This window comes from Carassius carassius, unplaced genomic scaffold (assembly GCF_963082965.1).
Source record: "Carassius carassius unplaced genomic scaffold, fCarCar2.1 SCAFFOLD_98, whole genome shotgun sequence".
NCBI classification, from domain to species: Eukaryota; Metazoa; Chordata; class Actinopteri; order Cypriniformes; family Cyprinidae; genus Carassius; species Carassius carassius.
In genome coordinates this window covers 107,265-124,693 of record NW_026775028.1, presented here as the reverse complement: position 1 = coordinate 124,693, position 17,429 = coordinate 107,265, and the positions used below count along the sequence as shown (strand labels likewise).

Here is a 17,429-nt window from a genome sequence, read left to right as displayed (position 1 = left end):
TGAAGATCTGGCGTTACATTCAGCAGGGCTGTGCTGAACTGCTCAATTCTATGCAAACTACAGCAGACTAGAGGCAAACAAACAGTGTACACAAATATAAATGCAAATGATTTTTTAGTGCCTCTCTTTGGAACATAAGAAAAATACAAAAACAAGAATGTTATTGTCAATCGCAAGTTGATTTGAGGCATGCATGACTTGGCATAAATATAATCGGATAAGCAGAATGACACGAGGATCTCTAAAATGAAACGTCCTGTCGTTCACTCCTCCAGCGCTGAATGTTTCAAATGAGTCTCAGAATGTGTGAACGTCAGAAAAGAAGATGGTCCCTCGCTGCTCCTCTCAGTTGAATATTTATGGCTGATGGGAGATAAGATAGAGCAGGCCGGGACCTCGATGTGCCAGCTGCTGCTGACCTTTGCTCGTAATAAAGCTGGCGAAAGATTCCCAGCAGGGAGGGGTTGCCTTTTTTTCCAGCTCATCCTGGGACGGAGGGCCATGCAGCGCTGCTCCAGGCCAGCAGAGGAACGAGAGCAGAAGCGCAGCTACTGTAGACACAGTGAGAGGAGAAACTGTCACACGGTCAATCACTGCCTGAGGAACACTGATGTATGAGCAGAAACAAATCATGGATCAGTGTGATTAGTGAAATGCTGCACACTTATGATGTCTGCTTTTAATAACTAGTGCGGGACATTTCAAAACAGATAGCTTTCACTACTTGGTTACAAAATACCTCTTAATAGCTCTTAATGTGACCAAGCAGCTTTAGTTCCGATTCTTAAGAGAAATAAAAGTCAATTAATTGAGTAAGAAGCTATAAAAATGCATGTTACTTCAGCAAAAGTCTCCATTTTATCTCACTATTATCTAGGAGCTTGAACTGAGACTTTCAAGAGATCTCATGTGAGATTTGTCGGTTTGTTGCCCTCTATGTGCTGCAGATATCACTACACTGCACAATCTGATTTGTTTGACATCATGACATCTCCAGGCATGCTCACTGCGTTATCCTGGAGCACAAAACACGTCTTATCATTAGCGTGTCGATCCTCCCGCTGTGCCGATGACACTGATAAGATAACGGCACATCACGTATCACTGGCTCCATCAGCTCTGGGACCCTGGACACTGGCGTCACAATGGCTAACCGAGGACACAAATAAGCGATACGGCCCCTCGCGCTCAGCCTCATTTGAGGGCTCTTTGCTGGTCGGGATGCTCCGCCTGTCTGTCTGTCTCTGCTGGTCATAAAGACGCTGATGTGACAGAAGGTGCGTGTGATTAGCATAGACAGATTCATGTTGCTATAGGAGTTTGGAGAATGAGCTCAGAACATGTGTGTGTGTTAGGAAGGCATTATGAGCGCTAATGTCTCTGTGGATGTCTAACGAGGATCACTATTGCAGCACCTTGACTCGTGTGTGTGTGTGTTTAGGACAAAGGCTGGTTTGGTAAAAGGTTGCATTATAAAGGCATTAGGTGTGTGTTCTCAGGGTCAGAGAGATGGCTGCCTCTTCACAAGCACTCGATTATCTGAGCAGATAGCAGACGGACGCAGCTCAAAGGTTCAGACAGAAAAACTCACAGCGCTTCTGGCTTTCACTAATACATTCCCACAATGCAGCAAACATATCATCTTTCAGATCAAAGAAGCCATAATTCAGCCATTCACAAGGATCAGTTATGTTTTTATGATTATTCACAATAACATGTGAAATGAAATTTGAACCGCAACACAAATGTTCGCTCTGTTCCATGTTTCCCCACAGTTACTCGTAGACGGGACGATTCATTAATGATTGAAACTGTTACTGACAACCTGAGAAATCTGGCAGTACAAACTAAAATGACATAATTCAAACATACCTATCCATAACAAATATTTTCAAATACTGTATTTGTACAAATATTAGATTATATATATATATATATATATATATATATATATATATATATCAAGGGAGAAAGTGTATGCGCGCCATAGATCACATATATAAATACTAGTAAACATTTTTCATTTTCTGTCACCTCATAATTCAACCTTATTCCGAAAAATGTGTCTTTTTGATTACACATCAACTCTCTATTCTGTCAAATATGATTTGGCTCAACTAATATAACGGATCACGAAACGAGTGACCCAACATAACGTAACATGTGAAGATGATTCCTCGTTTAAAATGTAACATTTGTTTCAAAGCACATAATATTCAAGTGCTGAATTAAACAGCCCTACTCTCACCGGCAGAGGCCTGATAGGACAGACACACATGGGAGAGAGTTGCGTTTGGGTGAGACGATGATTAATGAGCACTAATGAGTTAAAACCAGCCTGTGTCTGCAGTGCTATTTCAGGCCCTCCGAGAGAATGTTCTAGATTGCAGCCGGGATTCAGACGTCTGAGAGTCACAGACACACATAACACGTGTCCGACAATGCACTCTTATCACAACACCTTCATCGTCATCATCATCATCATCATCATTGCCATCTACAGCTAAATAAATGACAACACACAAACAGAAGATAACTTCATGTTTGCTAGCACACAGACACACACACATCATTTCCTGCACTGATGGTGTTTGTGTAGCTGTTGCATTCATTCCACTCATGCTCTGTGATTAACTAGTCTGATCCCTAAATCAGAGCCCAATACACACACACACACACACACACACACACACACATTCCTTACAGTGACGCACATCATGCACCCTGTAACTCATAATATAATATAATATAATATAATATAATATAATATAATATAATATAATATAATATAATATAATATAATATAATATAATAAAATATAATATAATATAATATAATAAAATATAATATAATATAATATAATATAATATAATATAATATAATATAATATAATATAATATAATATAATATAATATAATAAAATATAATATAATATAATATAATAAAATATAATATAATATAATATAATATAATATAATATAATATAATATAATATAATATAATATAATATAAAGTCAAGTAAAAGTTAGAAGTTCATGAGAAAAATACTTATTTATTTTAGTAAATTTTATTAGAATTATCAAAACTAACAAGTCAAATCAAAGTTATGTCTGGTTATGTCAATGATCTGAAGATCTGCTCAGAATAATTCAGTGAGTGATTGTCTTTCTACAGTGTCCCTCTGCTGCACAAAACAACAAAATGACAGTATGTGGATCAGTCAGATGAACACTGCTCATTCACTCGCCCTCATGTCGTTCAAACCTGAATGACTTTCTTTCTCCTGTGGAACATAAGATTTGATATTTTAATCATGTCTGCAGCTCAAACACACACAAACACACGCACACACACACACACATACACACACACACACACACACACACACAAAGAGCACATCACTATCAGCACTAGTACTAGTGATAACTGACTTAAACCCTACTAACGAGATTCGATGAATCTGTTCTAGCTACTTACATTTTCACACGTTTTGCTGGCAGAAATCATGAGAACATGCTGTGATGCTGGATGTGGATTTTAGAATTGTGTGTGATTAACACACACACACACACACACCAATGTCACCTCCAGTTAATCAAAACTCTGTGTACTGATGTGATGTGTACTGTGGCGCTCTGCAGACATGACAGCTTCATAGGAGAAGTTCAGATGAGTGCCTGATGTGGTCATCTATTTTTCAGCAGTAATTGAGTTTGCGGGTCATACACACCCTCACACACAGACACACATATACACACACACACACCTGCTTTCCATAGACCAGCTGTGGCTGTTCTCCCAGCAGGGCCTCCAGATGGAGCTGCATCAGGGGACCCATCAGCTCCTGCAGGACTGTGTGTCTCGTCATCTATGGGTGAAACGTGAGTGTGTTGAAGGTCAGAGTTTGGGACAGTATGATGTCATGTCCCTGTTTTTGGCTGGTGGAGGGACGCTGTAAGCGGCTGCTTATGAGCTCTGATTAATTAAAAATCAGACTCGCTCCTCCTGAAATTACGTTTAGCATCTTCACTGATTCACATTTTAAATTTGTAGTAATTCTTGTTCTTCATTGTGGACCAAAAATATACTCATTTGCACTTCATTATAGAAATGTCTGTGATTTTATTAAAATCCAAGATAGAAATCACACTGTTAATATTCCCTCCTCATATTTCCAGTTTTTTTTAAGACTGTGGAAATCCTGGTTCTGAATTTAAAAAAAAAAATGTAAATAAGAAATATGATGACAACTAAACTGTGACTCCTTTATTCTGTTGATACACAGTTCTGACCTGTTTTGAACTGTGGGCTGTGCTGCATCTTCTCACCAGCAGAGGGAGACACAGTCCGGCTGATCATTAATGAATCTGTTTTTACTATAAGGAGAGAGACTGAGATTAGATGAGACCAGACTGCGGTGCTTACATGTACAGTGTCATCAGAGGGATGTGGGATAGAGAGATACCCATCATGCACTGTACTGTTTGGACGGCAGTGAGTGGAAAGCAGTTCATGGTGATTCCTGTCGACAGCTCGGGTTCCTCTCAAAGCTTAAGTGTCCGAGAATTAACAGGAGAAACAACCTGCTCATTATCAGCATCACACAAAGACATTACAGGGACATGATCAAACTCGTATTTGTGCTGCAGTTTAATCCAGTTTTTACAGTTATGACAGAAACACGTTGAGCAGAGGAAGCAGAAAGCGTGTTTCCAAGGAAACGGAGCTCATCGTCATGAGGGCTCTCCCATGAGATACTGCTGGCGGAAGCAGCGACACACAAGAGCCAGAACGCAGACTTCTGTGCTGCTGCTGCATGTTCAACAGAAACCCAAGCATACAGACATAAGCTGTACACAATGAGAGAGGAGGAGAGGAAAGGAAAGGAGGAGAGAAGGCAGGAGTGGAGAGGAGAGGATAGGATAGGAGAGAGGGGAGGAAAGAAGAGAGGGAAGGAGAGGAGTGGAGAGGAAAGGAAAGATGAGAGGAGGAGAGAGGGGAGCAGAGGAGAGGAGAGAAGAGGAAAGAGGGGAGGAGGAGAGGAGAGAGGAAGGAAAAGACTGAAAAGGGAGGAGTGGAAAGGAGAGAAGAGAGGAGGAGAGAGGAGGAGAGGACAGAGGGAAGGAGTAGGGAGGAAAGGAGAGGGGAGGAAAAGAGTGGAGAAAAGAAGAGAGGAGGAAGGAGAGAGGAGGAGAGGGGATGAAAAGAGAGGAGAGGGGAAGAGAGGAGGAAAGAGAGAGGAGGAGAGTAGAGAGGGAAGGAGAGGAGAGAGGGGAGGAAAGGAAAGGGGGAGGAGAGGAGAGGAGGAGAGAGGGGAAGGGAGAATAGGAAAGGAGAGGAAGAGAAGAGGAGGAGAGGAGAGAGGGGAGGAGAGGGGATGAAAGGGGAGGAAAGGAGAGGTGAGGAAAGGAGAGGAGGAAATAAGAGAGGAGGAAGGAGAGAGCAGGAGAGGTGAGAGAGAAGGAGAGGGGATGAAAAGAGAGGAAGAGAGGAGGAGAGGAGAGAGGGGAGGAGAGGGTAGGAAAGGAAAGGGGGAGGAGAGGAGAGGAGGAGAGAGGGGAGGGGAGAAGAGGAAAGGAAAGGAGAGGAAGAAAAGGAGAGGAGAGGGGGAAGAGGAGAGAGAAGGATAAGAGAGAGGGGAGGAGAGAGGGAAGGAAAGGAGAGAAGTGGAGATGAGTGGAGAGGAGAGAAGGGAGAAGAGAGGAGAGAGGAGGAGAAGAAAAAGGAGAGGGGAGGAGAAGAGACGAGAGGAGAGAGGAGGAGAGGGAGGAGATGAGAGAGGAGGAGAGGAGAGGAGAGAGGGAAGGAGAGGAGTGGAGAGGAGAGAAGAGAGCAGGAGAGAGGAGAGGAGAGGAGAGAGGGGAGGGGAGGAGAGGAAAGGAAAGGGGGAGGAGAGGAGGAGAGGAGAGGAAGAAAAGAGGAGAGGAGGAGAGGAGAGAGAAGGAGAGGAGAGAGGGGAGGAAAGGAGAGGAGGAGAGGAGAGGAGAGAGAAGGGAGAAGAGAGGAGAGAGGAGGAGAGGAAAGAGGAAAGAGGAGAGGACAGTAGAGGAGAGGGGAGGAGAAGAGAGGAGAGAGGAGGAGAGGGAGGAGATGAGAGAGGAGGAGAGGAGAGAGGGAAGGAGAGGAGTGGAGTGGAGTGGAGTGGAGTGGAGAGGAGAGGAGAGAAGAGAGGAGAAGAGAGAGGAGAGGAGAGGAGAGGAGAGGAGAGGAGGAGAGGAGAGAGGAGAGGGGAGAATAGGAGGAGAGGAGAGAGGAGGAGAGGAGATGAGAGAGGAGAGAGGAGAGAGGAGGGGAGGGGAGGAGGAGAGGAGTGGAGAGGAGAGAAGAGAGGAGGAGAGAGGAGAGGAGAGGAAAGAGGAAGGAGAGAAGAGAAGAGAAGAGAAGAGAAGAGAGGAGAGGAGAGGGGAGGAGAGGAGGAGGAGAGGAGAGAGGAGAGGGGAGAATAGGAGGAGAGGAGAGAGGAGGAGAGAATAGGAGATGAGAGACGAGAGAGGAGAGGGGAGAATAGGAGGAGAGGAGAGAGGGGAGGGGAGGGGAGAATAGGAGGAGAGGAGGAGAGGAGAGGAGATGAGAGAGGAGGAGAGAGGGGAGGGGAGAAGAGAGAAGAAGAGAGAGGAGGAGAGGAGAGAGGAGGAGAGAGGGGAGAGGAGAAGAGAGGAGAGGAGGAGAGAGGGGAGGGGAGAAGAGGAGAGGAAGAGAGGAGAGAGTGGAAGAGAGGAGGAGAGGAATGAGGGGAGGAGAGGAGAGAGGAGAAGAAAGGAGAGGAGAGCAGAGGAGAAGAGAGACAAACTTTTACCATTGGACAAACACCATAAAAAACCAACACAAACTAGATAGTAAAGTTTGTGGTCAAACTTTAAGTTGGCTTGAAAAAGCCTGGCCAGAAAGTTTGAAAAATTTAGAAAGTTTGAAAAGTTTAAAAAGTTCAAAAATATTAAAAAGTTTGAAAAGTTAAGAAGTTTAAAAAAGAAAGTGATTAACATATTGCTAGCATTAAAGGCAAGTAACTACCATGTCATTAGCATGATTAGCAAAGTTGCTTGCATGATTAGCAAAGTGACTAGCATGTACTTAACATGATTAGCAAAGTATCTAGCATTTCACTATCACGATAAGCAAGTGACTAGCATGTCACTAGCATGGTTAGCAAGTTACTAGCATGTCGCTAGCATGTTACTAGCATGTTCGTAGCATGATTAGCATGTTGTTAACATGTTTCTAGTATTTTGTGAGCATGTTTCTAGCATGAATAGCATGTAGCTAGTATGTTTTGCTAACATGTTTATAGCATGATTATCATGCAACTAGCATGTTGCTGGCATGATTAGCATGTTGCTGGCATGATTAGCACGTTGCTAGCATGTTTCTAGCATGTTTCTAGCATGATTAGAAAGTGACTAACATGTTTGTAGCATGATTAGCAAGTGACTAGCATGTTAATAGCATGTTTCTAGCATGGTTAGCATGCGGCTAGCATGTCTCTAGCATGATTAACATGCTGCTAGCATGTTTCTAGCATGTTTCTAGCATGATTAGCAAGTGACTAGCATGTTTGTAGCATGATTAGCAAGTGACTAGCATGTCGCTAGCATGTTAATAGCATGTTGTTACCATGACTAGCATGTTGCTAGTATATTTCTAGCATGATTAGCATTCGACTAGCATGTTTCATGCATGATTAGCATGTTTCTAGCATGATTATCCTGTGACTAGCATGTTTCTAGCATGATTAGCATGTTGCTAGCATGTTTCTAGCATGACTAACATGCGACTAGCATGTTTCTAACATGAGCATGTTGCTAGGATAGATAGATAGATAGATAGATAGATAGATAGATAGATAGATAGATAGATAGATAGAAACAGTCAGATAGATGGATAGAAACAGTCAGATTTTTTCTAGCATGATTAGCATGTCGCTATCATGTTTCTAGCATGATTAGCATGCGACTAAGATGTTGTTAACATGATTTTAGCATGATTAGCATGCGACTAGTATGTTGCTAGCATGATTTTAGCATGATTAGCATGTTGCTAGCATGTTTCAAGCATGATTAGCATGTTGCTAGCATGTCGCTATCATGTTTCTAGCATGATTAGCATGCGACTAGCATGTTGCTAACATGTTTCTAGCATGACTAGTATGCGACTAGCATGTTGCTAGCATGATTTTAGCATGATTAGCATGTTTCTAGCATGATTAGCATACGACTAGCATGTTGCTAGCGTGATTATAGCATGATTAACATGAAGCTAGCATGTTGCTAGCATGTTTCTAGCATGATTAGCATGCGACTAGCATGTTGCTAGCATGATTAGCATGTTGCTAGCATGTTTCTAGCATGATTAGCATGTTGCTAGCATGTCGCTATCATGTTTCTAGCATGATTACCATGTGAGTAGCATGTTGCTAGCATGTTTCTAGCATGACTAGCATGCAAATAGCATTTTGCTAGCATGATTGGCATGTTGCTAGCATTTTTCTAGCATGATTAGCATGCGACTAGCATGTTGCAAGCAAGATAAGCATGTGACAAGCATATTGCTAGCATGATTATAGCATGTTTAGCATTAAGCTAGCATGTCGCTATCATGTTTCTAGCAAGATTAGCATGCGACTAGCATTTTGCTAGCATGTTTCTAGCATGACTAGCATGCGACTAGCATGTAGTTAGCAATATTTTAGCATGATTAGCATGTTGCTAGCATGTTTCTAGCATTATTGGCATGCGATTAGCATGTTTCTGAACAATTCGCTTCTTTTTCACATCAGATTGGAATTTCTTATTGATTTGAGCAAATTGCAAATGCTTTGGCACATGTGTGCAAAGAGTACATACAACTGTCTGTAGTTTGTACAACAAATAATTGCATATGGCTTGTTGATCAAAACTGATGACTCGATTCTCACTTACACTGTCAAACACTTCAGAACTTCTCAGACATTTTTTATTGTGTAAGCCATCACATTCAAAACGATCTATTCAATTATCATAATTAGTATACATGAATGTATATTCTAAAATATATCTGACACTGACATTATTTGTAATGTCTGCTAAATTGGCACATGACCTCTAATTGCATTCGCAATCTAATTGCAAATTACCTCTAATATGAATCAACCATTTAACCATTTAACCAATCAACTTTGGGAGTATATATATATATATATATATATATATATATGTAGATTGCCCACAGCACAATCACTGCTGTAGAAGTTTTTGAGAATGGAGGACATTCACAACCCTGAACTGCAGCAACATGCTCGTGGAAGAGCAATTGGAAGGTGTGTAAGAATACGTGGTGGAGGTAGAGGAAGAAATAATCGAGGAAGAGGTGCAAATAGAAGAGTCAGAGTCTCTGATGAAATCAGAGCCACACTTGTGGATCATGTCATAAATCATGGTTTTACAATGGAAGAGGCTGGTCGAAGAGTACAGCCAAATGTAAACAGGTCCACAGTGTCATCAATTGTACAAACCTTTCGTAGGGAAAACAGGAAAATATTTTTTTTTGTTTTACAGTATGTAAAGTATTTTTACAGTATAAACAACAATATTGTAAAGGTAAATGCAAGTCTATTTGTTTATTCAATAGAACTGCACAACAACCTCGCGCTGGTGGCAGAGCAGCAGTATTTAACCAACTGCAAGAACAAGAAATTTGCAACATGGTCATAGCCAACAATTCCATCAGGCTAAGAGAGATCCAAAGTGCAATCATAAATGACAATAATGTCTTTGCAAATATAAATTCTGTCAGCATTTCCACCATAGACAGAGTTTTAAAAAGACATCAGATGACTATGAAACAGCTCTATAAGGTGCCATTTGAGAGGAACAGTGAAAGAGTCAAGGCGTTGCGGTACCAGTATGTCCAGGTAAACCATTGGTGTGCACTTAATGAGTTTTCCTGTTTCTCTAAGATGCCTGGGTTACTTTACTGTAAGTTTCAGAAACCCATAAGAAAATCCATTTACTGTTACATTTTTTTCTGTGTTTCTTCATAGAGAATCATGGAGTTAGAAGTACATGAAACGACCCACATTCTTGTTTTTGTGGACGAGGCTGGGTTTAATCTGTCCAAAGGCCGGAGACGTGGTCGCAATCTCATTGGACACCGAGCCACAATTGACACACCAGGCCAACGTGGGGCCAATATTACAATGTGTGCTGCCATTTCAGAGAACGGTGTGAGCACACATATTCCACACATTGGGCCCTGTAATACCCAACTTCTCCTGGCCTTCCTAAATGCACTTTACAGAGACCTGATTCCAGAACAAGAAAGAGGTTTAGTTAGACCACATTTGCCTAATTATGTTGTTGTCTGGGATAATATCAGCTTCCACCGAACCAACAGTGTTAGGGACTGGTTTGCTGCACATGAAAGGATAACAGTGGAATTCCTTCCACCATACTCTCCATTCCTAAATCCAATAGAAGAGTTTTTTTCAGCATGGAGGTGGAAAGTGTATGATCATACACAAAATCAGATGTCTTTGTTGGATGCCATGAATGCTGCATGTGAGGACATCACAGCTGACCATTGCAGGGGATGGGTGCGGCATTCAAGGAGATTTTTTCCACGGTGTGTGGTAATGGAAAACATCAGATGTGATGTTGATGAAAATCTTTGGCCTGACCAACGTGAGCGAAAAGATGTCCACCAAGAATAATTTTTTTTTTTTTTTCATGAATGTTATTTGTTGTTTGTGTATTTGTGTATTACACAAATATGAAATGTAAAGTGAAATCTTGTTACTCTTGTTAGTTACTTTACATGTACAGTAAATACACTTGTATTGTGTATATACACATGAAGTACAAAAATAAACACTGTATACATACAAATGTTCATAGACTTTTTTTCTTTCTACATACTATTGACTTTTCTCAACAAATATGAGATTTTTGTTTAAACCCTTAATTTTCATGTCAATGTCAATGTCAATGTCAATGTCACCTTTATTTATATAGCGCTTTAAACAAAATACATTGCGTCAAAGCAACTGAACAACATTTATTAGGAAAACAGTGTCAATAATGCAAAAATGATAGTTAAAGGCAGTTCATCATTGGATTCAGTGATGTCATCTCTGTTCAGTTAAATAGTGTCTGTGCATTTATTTGCAATCAAGTCAAACGATATCGCTGTAGATGAAGTGTCCCCAACTAAGCAAGCCAGAGGCGACAGCGGCAAGGAACCGAAACTCCATCGGTGACAGAATGGAGAAAAAAACCTTGGGAGAAACCAGGCTCAGTTGGGGGGCCAGTTCTCCTCTGACCAGACGAAACCAGTAGTTCAATTCCAGGCTGCAGCAAAGTCAGATTGTGCAGAAGAATCATCTGTTTCCTGTGGTCTTGTCCTGGTGCTCCTCTGAGACAAGGTCTTTACAGGGGATCTGTATCTGGGGCTCTAGTTGTCCTGGTCCCCGCTGTCTTTCAGGGATGTAGAGGTCCTTTCTAGGTGCTGATCCACCATCTGGTCTGGATACGTACTGGATCCGGGTGACTGCAGTGACCCTCTGATCTGGACACAGACTGGATCTGGTGGCCACGGTGACCTCGGAACAAGAGAGAAACAGACAAATATTAGCGTAGATGCCATTCTTCTAATGATGTAGCAAGTACATAGATTGTTATGGGAAGTGTATCCGGTTCCGGTTTACCTAATTAATGCAGCCTAAAAATCCTTTAACGGATTTGGATAATAAAAGCATATTCGTTTGTTATGTGTATGCCAGGTTAAAGAGATGGGTCTTTAATCTAGATTTAAACTGCAAGAGTGTGTCTGCCTCCCGAACAATGTTAGGTCATGGTTGACTGTTGTGGTGAAAAAACAACTAAACATTTTGACCAGTGTGGGTCACACAATGACAAAAATACTTTAGATTTTTACAATGGAAAATGAACTAGTGGCCTGCACCCACTAGTAAAACAATTCTATCTGATTTTTGGATTGACTTTGGATAAATTCTTGTTAAAACTACAAAGTACTTCAATCAAGAGCAGTGAGTGATTTACTTTCATTTTCATACATTAAAGACACCGACAGCAGAGCTAGTAAATTAGGCACCGTCACTTTAAGAGACAAACGCATCCATTATGATACACATCCCATTTCTTTCCAACACTTTACTTTCACTTAAGACATAACCAAATACTTTTTCGAACACACCAAGACGGGTATTTCGAAGACTTTGAGACGCGTCTCTGCTTGCTCCATGAACACCAGAACACCGCGCTGCTGAATTGAGCTCTTTCGCTTTTCGCTCTTTTTTTTTCTGTTTATTTAAACTGCGATGTGTATTTGTTCGTTCAGGTGCAGGAGGACGTGAGCGTCCTGAAGGAGAGCTCGGTTCAGTGTTGCTGTTCGTGAGACGCGGCTCTCTCTCGTGCAGACCGAACACAGCGCGCGAGTAACAGCTGCTCGGTTCAGCTTTCCCGCAGCGCGGCGCTGAAGTTAACTTGATGTGTTGAATGCTCGGAGCACGTTATAAAACGTATTCTTAAAATACACATTTCTGTTTTAATAAATGCTTATTACAACATAACACATAGGTAGATTAAATAGTAGATCAGTAAATTGGCTTTCTCAAGACAACTTAATTAGAATGTTATTCGGCACTAAATCGAGAGTACACCATGGCAAACTACCTGAGCACAGTGACTGATGTCAAATTCAGGAAAACATTGATGATGTACAGACTCAGTGAGCACAGTCTGACCCAATTTAACATTTGTAGTCCAACCGAAAAACTTTGTTTCATTCTCAGCGAAAAGCCAAATCTGCAAATATTGCTGCAAAATTCGAAGCATCGTGCATCACCTGAGGGACAAACACAGTCCAGAAACAAAGAGCCAATAGACACACTCTCAAAGGCCAGAACTGAAATACTGTTACACATGTACATACTGTTCCATTTCTCAGTCCAGCAGTTGCTACAGGAAAATCGCTATTATTATTATTTATTTTCTATATTTATTTGTTATAAATGTATCTATGGGTATATATGACATTTCCATATTAGTTATATATTACATATTATTTATAAAATATATAAATATTCAGATGTTACACCATTCTCTTTGTCTTGCTAATAAAGCTATTTGAATTGAACGTACTGTTGTGCAAAGGTTTTTTTTTGTTTGTTAACTATTGTCTTTAATATTTTTATTAAGAAAGTATACATATACTTATTTATTTAATTATTTTACAGATCCGTTTTTGTTTTGTTTATGAATTATATAATCATTTATTCCTTAATTAATGTAATGGACATTGCTTTGTCATGCCAATAAAGCTCAGAAGCCCATTTCCAAAAGCATCAAGATAATGTTCCACTAAGAGCAGTAAAATTATTTTCTTGACAATTATCATTATTACCATAATCCAAAAAAAGTCTCATTACTGTAATGCATTCTAGACAATCTGCTTAAGTTTCTTGTAATTGCCATGATTTAAATGGCTTTTGTTAGATTCTTCTCAAAGCAACAGTTTTTATTCTATGATTTGGTAAATAAATGTTAGGCAGCACATTCAACACTGACATTTATTTTATTCCACATTAGAGTTATGAGATTTTGGGGGTAAATGTTTCATGAAAATACTGTCACAATGCAAAAAAGCACTGAGAAAATTGCAATCTCAGTGGTTCTAAAAAGAAAATTAATTATGAGCTTCAAAGATAACAAATCCACACAGGTAAAAAACACATTAGTGCTCATTATTAGCTGATTCAGATGTTGTGTACAGCTTTCTAGCACAGAACATGAGCTCAAGTACATTATGTAATAAATCTGATTCTTTCCTCACATCCATATTTTAAGATTACATCAGAAAACACCTAAACACACATATTTGACATTTACTTTTGATAATTTACACAAGACACATTTACATATACTGTTTAATTCTAATGCAGCACGATGTCAGACCTCTGACCCCAACCGTCAGGATCACATTCTGCATTTACAATTCAAATTAAACAACAGCGATACTAACAAATGAAGAATGATAACTTGACTGATCACCTCTGACAACTGTAGAACAGAAATTGGTTTGCCTTAGGGATGTGTGAAATTCATTCAAAAGCAAAAAAACATAGGAGTATGCCGTACGGTTCACGGGCAAATCCCAAATGGAAGTGATCATCCCTATCCCCTTGGAGTGGGGATTTTGAGTGAGCAGGGGCACATGCATGCCATTATGTAGCATAACTGTTGCAAATAAACACAGTTAATATACACAGTTAATAACGCAGGAGCCCTGCTCACTCAAAGTCTCCACTCCAAGGGGATAGGGATGATTACTTCCATGTCCTCCATCAACAGTTTGACACTGATAATCGTACCGACACACCCCTGACAAAACCACTGAAAATCCTTTATTTCAAAGTGTATTTCAGATGGACTGTTGTTATGTCTCTGACGGTGTAAATATTTACCTGGATGACTATAAACAGGGCCATCCTTAGGGCCCCGCACTTGAGGGGTCCCCACAGCGATTGTGAACGGATTGAACGGGGCCCCGTGTCAGCTAAGGACGGCCCTGACTATAAACCTTCATTTACAGATAGTCAAAATAATATCATTACAGTTCATCTTAGTCACTTCAATTGTTTTTCCTTTCTGTATAACAGCGATAGAGAAAACATTTATCTCTCTGCATATATATATATATCGTGACAACAGGAGAGATTCAGCACTAAATCCCCTGAACCCTCCACCAGTATAGACCTGCTGTTCCCTCAAACTAAAAGAAGCTGCTGCGCATGCTGGAGAGAAAACTGAGAGAGATCCCAGAAGGAGTTAATGATTCATTAAGGGTCCCATCCCTGCTCATATATACATACACACACCATTATTATGATCAGATGTTCTGCGAGTCTTGCTGTTGAGATCAGAATTAGGTGTGAGATCCATGATGAAAACACACCACTGACAACAAGCTGTTCCCGTCTAATGCAGAGACATGTTTAAACTGTGATCACTGGGTGAACTGCGACTCATGTTGGACAGACTGGCCATCAGTGTTTTGACTTTATGAGCATAGTAATTCCTCAGATTCACAGACGGAGCCTCCTTTATTCCCCCGTCAAAGTTGCAGCTCCGCATGACGGTCTCCAGCTGTTTCTGTCTCTTGTAAAACAGAGAAAATTTATTAAATATCAAAGTGATAGGAAGCACGACAACCAATATTCCCGCGAGTATGCAAGCTGAGGCCGTCAATTTGCCCACGACGGAGCCAGGAACAACGTCGCCGTATCCCACAGTGGTCATGCTGACCGTGGCCCACCACCAGCCGGCAGGGATGGTGTTCAATCCCTCGTTGTCCTCTTTCTCGACGGTGTAGGCCATGACGGAGAAGAAGGACACTCCCACGGCCAAATACAGCAGCAGCAGGCCAATCTCCTTGTAGCTGTTCTTGAGTGTGGCTCCGAGCGAGCGCAGGCCTGTGGAGTGACGCGCCAGCTTCAGGATGCGGAAGACCCTCATCAGTCTCAGCACCTGAGCCACTCGACCCAGGTTCGCCAGTGCTGGGCTGCTCTCCGCCACCAGGTTAATGACCAGGGTCAGATAAAAAGGCAAGATGGACACCAGGTCGATCAGGTTCAGAGGGTGTTTGAAGAAATGCAGAAGGTCTGGCGCCACAGCGAATCTGGAGAGCAGCTCGAACGTGAACCACCCAATTCCAAAATGCTCCACGAGCTCGAAGCGAAGGTCCTCGCGGGGCTTTCCATCAGCGTCCAGCTGCGTGAACTCGCTCATGCTGTTCATACACATGGTGGCAATGGAGACCAACAACACCAGAATGGAGAAGATACTGATGAGCCGGCTGGGGATCGAATAGCCAGGATTGTCCAGCATCAACCAGATTCTCCTCCGGACGCTTCCGAGCAGCTGCTTGTCAAATTTACCAGCATCGTTGTAGAACTCCAGGATCTCATCAAAAGATGAAGTGGTGCTCCTCTCTTCACTCTTGTCATCCCAGTCGGTCTCCTCGGGTTCCATCATGCGGCAGTGATAGGAGCCGCTGCAGCACGAGTCGAGGAACAGCTCGTCAATGCCCCAGTACTCAATCTCCTGACTGAAGGAAAAGATGCAGAGTTCATCCATGACGTGTAGCCGCCCCGTGTTGTAGAAGTGTAACACATAAGGGAAGAGCGCCGGATTGCGGTCAAAGTAGAACTCATTTTCAGAGTCGTCGTAGTCGTCGCACAGTTCGAGGATGGACTCTTTGGACCGACACCCCAGCAGGCGAGCGAGTCTGGTCTCGGGGAAGCGAGAGAGTCGCTTGGACAGCAGCCGGCGCCGGAAGCCTCCCACATTGATGCGTATAGCGCCCTCCTCCGGCGCGCAGGCGCTCTGCACGCTCATGACGGATCACTCGGAGGATGAGGGAAGCACACAGTCTCTGTGAGTTTGGTCTGTCTCTGAGGAGCTGCAGTCTGGTGCAAATTAAGCAGAATGAAAAAACCGTTTACAGACGTTCTCCCATCAATATATCCATTTACTGCGTCGGCTCCCTCGAAGCGGCAGATATCTTCACAGGAACCTTTCATCTGTCACAAGAATCGCGAACAGCTCGATGAATCCTCCCGGTTAAGCCGATCGCGGCGAACTCGTTTCGTATTCACATGCAGTTTCTGTGAATATGATTCATATGTGAGGCGATTAAGAGCGTGATAAACTCACGGCGTTCCAGCGTTCACAGCACGCGCACAGCTGCAGGCGCGCGCACGACAGTGACGCCGCTGAATCCCGCACATGATGGGGGCGATATCATGACACAAAAACACGCTTCTGTCCGTTTAAAATGTTAAAACGCTGATGACTTTAAGTCAGTTCTGGAAAATATCCATCCCACAGTGTCCCGAAGAATCCACGGAGACGCGATGAGCGTGTCTACTGTAAAAATGTCAAACTGTCATGATTATAACTGGGTAAAGCATCTCGGGAGCCTTTTTTGGCAGTTGTGGTTTTCACTAGATAAAGTAATGTATGGATAAAAAGTGTCTGACCAATAAATGTCAAAGCAGCTTTACAGAGTCAAACAGGAAAATAGATTGTCAGTAATGCAAGAGTGATTTTTCCAGCTAAATTCAGTTTATTGATGATTCCGTGATGTCATCATCTATTTCAACTCTATTTCAATAGTGTTGGTGACAGAAATGGAGAAAAAAACATGGGAAAAATGTAAATGTTTAGACTTCCAGTTGAGAAAAGCCCAGTTAAAACAGAGCCTTTTTAAGTAATATACAGACAACTTAGCTTTTTATTTTCAAAATTTTCTTTACTTTTAAGATGATCATGAGCCATTTTGATTTGTGTTATGTTGGTTGTTTGTTTTATTTTTTAAGGTTTCAGAGACCACTTGTGCTACTGTAAACCTTACAATCACACATTAAAACACATTCT

At 41.8% G+C, this 17,429-nt stretch overlaps 2 protein-coding genes across 2 annotated transcripts; one reads left to right on the top strand and one right to left on the bottom strand.

Annotated features, from left to right (window-relative positions):
• The first annotated feature begins 9,619 nt into the window (after window positions 1-9,619).
• On the top strand, window positions 9,620-10,684 carry LOC132134206 (uncharacterized). The gene is made up of 2 exons (XM_059546998.1): window positions 9,620-9,886; window positions 10,016-10,684. The coding sequence occupies exons 1-2, from the start codon at window positions 9,677-9,679 to the stop codon at window positions 10,682-10,684; spliced, it is 879 nt and encodes a 292-aa protein (XP_059402981.1). The 5' UTR covers window positions 9,620-9,676.
• Window positions 10,685-13,914: 3,230 nt separating this feature from the next.
• Window positions 13,915-16,737, bottom strand: LOC132134215 (potassium voltage-gated channel subfamily S member 2-like). The gene has a single exon (XM_059547011.1). It carries the CDS (start codon window positions 16,386-16,388, stop codon window positions 14,970-14,972), a length of 1,419 nt encoding a protein of 472 aa, XP_059402994.1. The 5' UTR covers window positions 16,389-16,737; the 3' UTR covers window positions 13,915-14,969.
• Window positions 16,738-17,429: the final 692 nt, after the last annotated feature.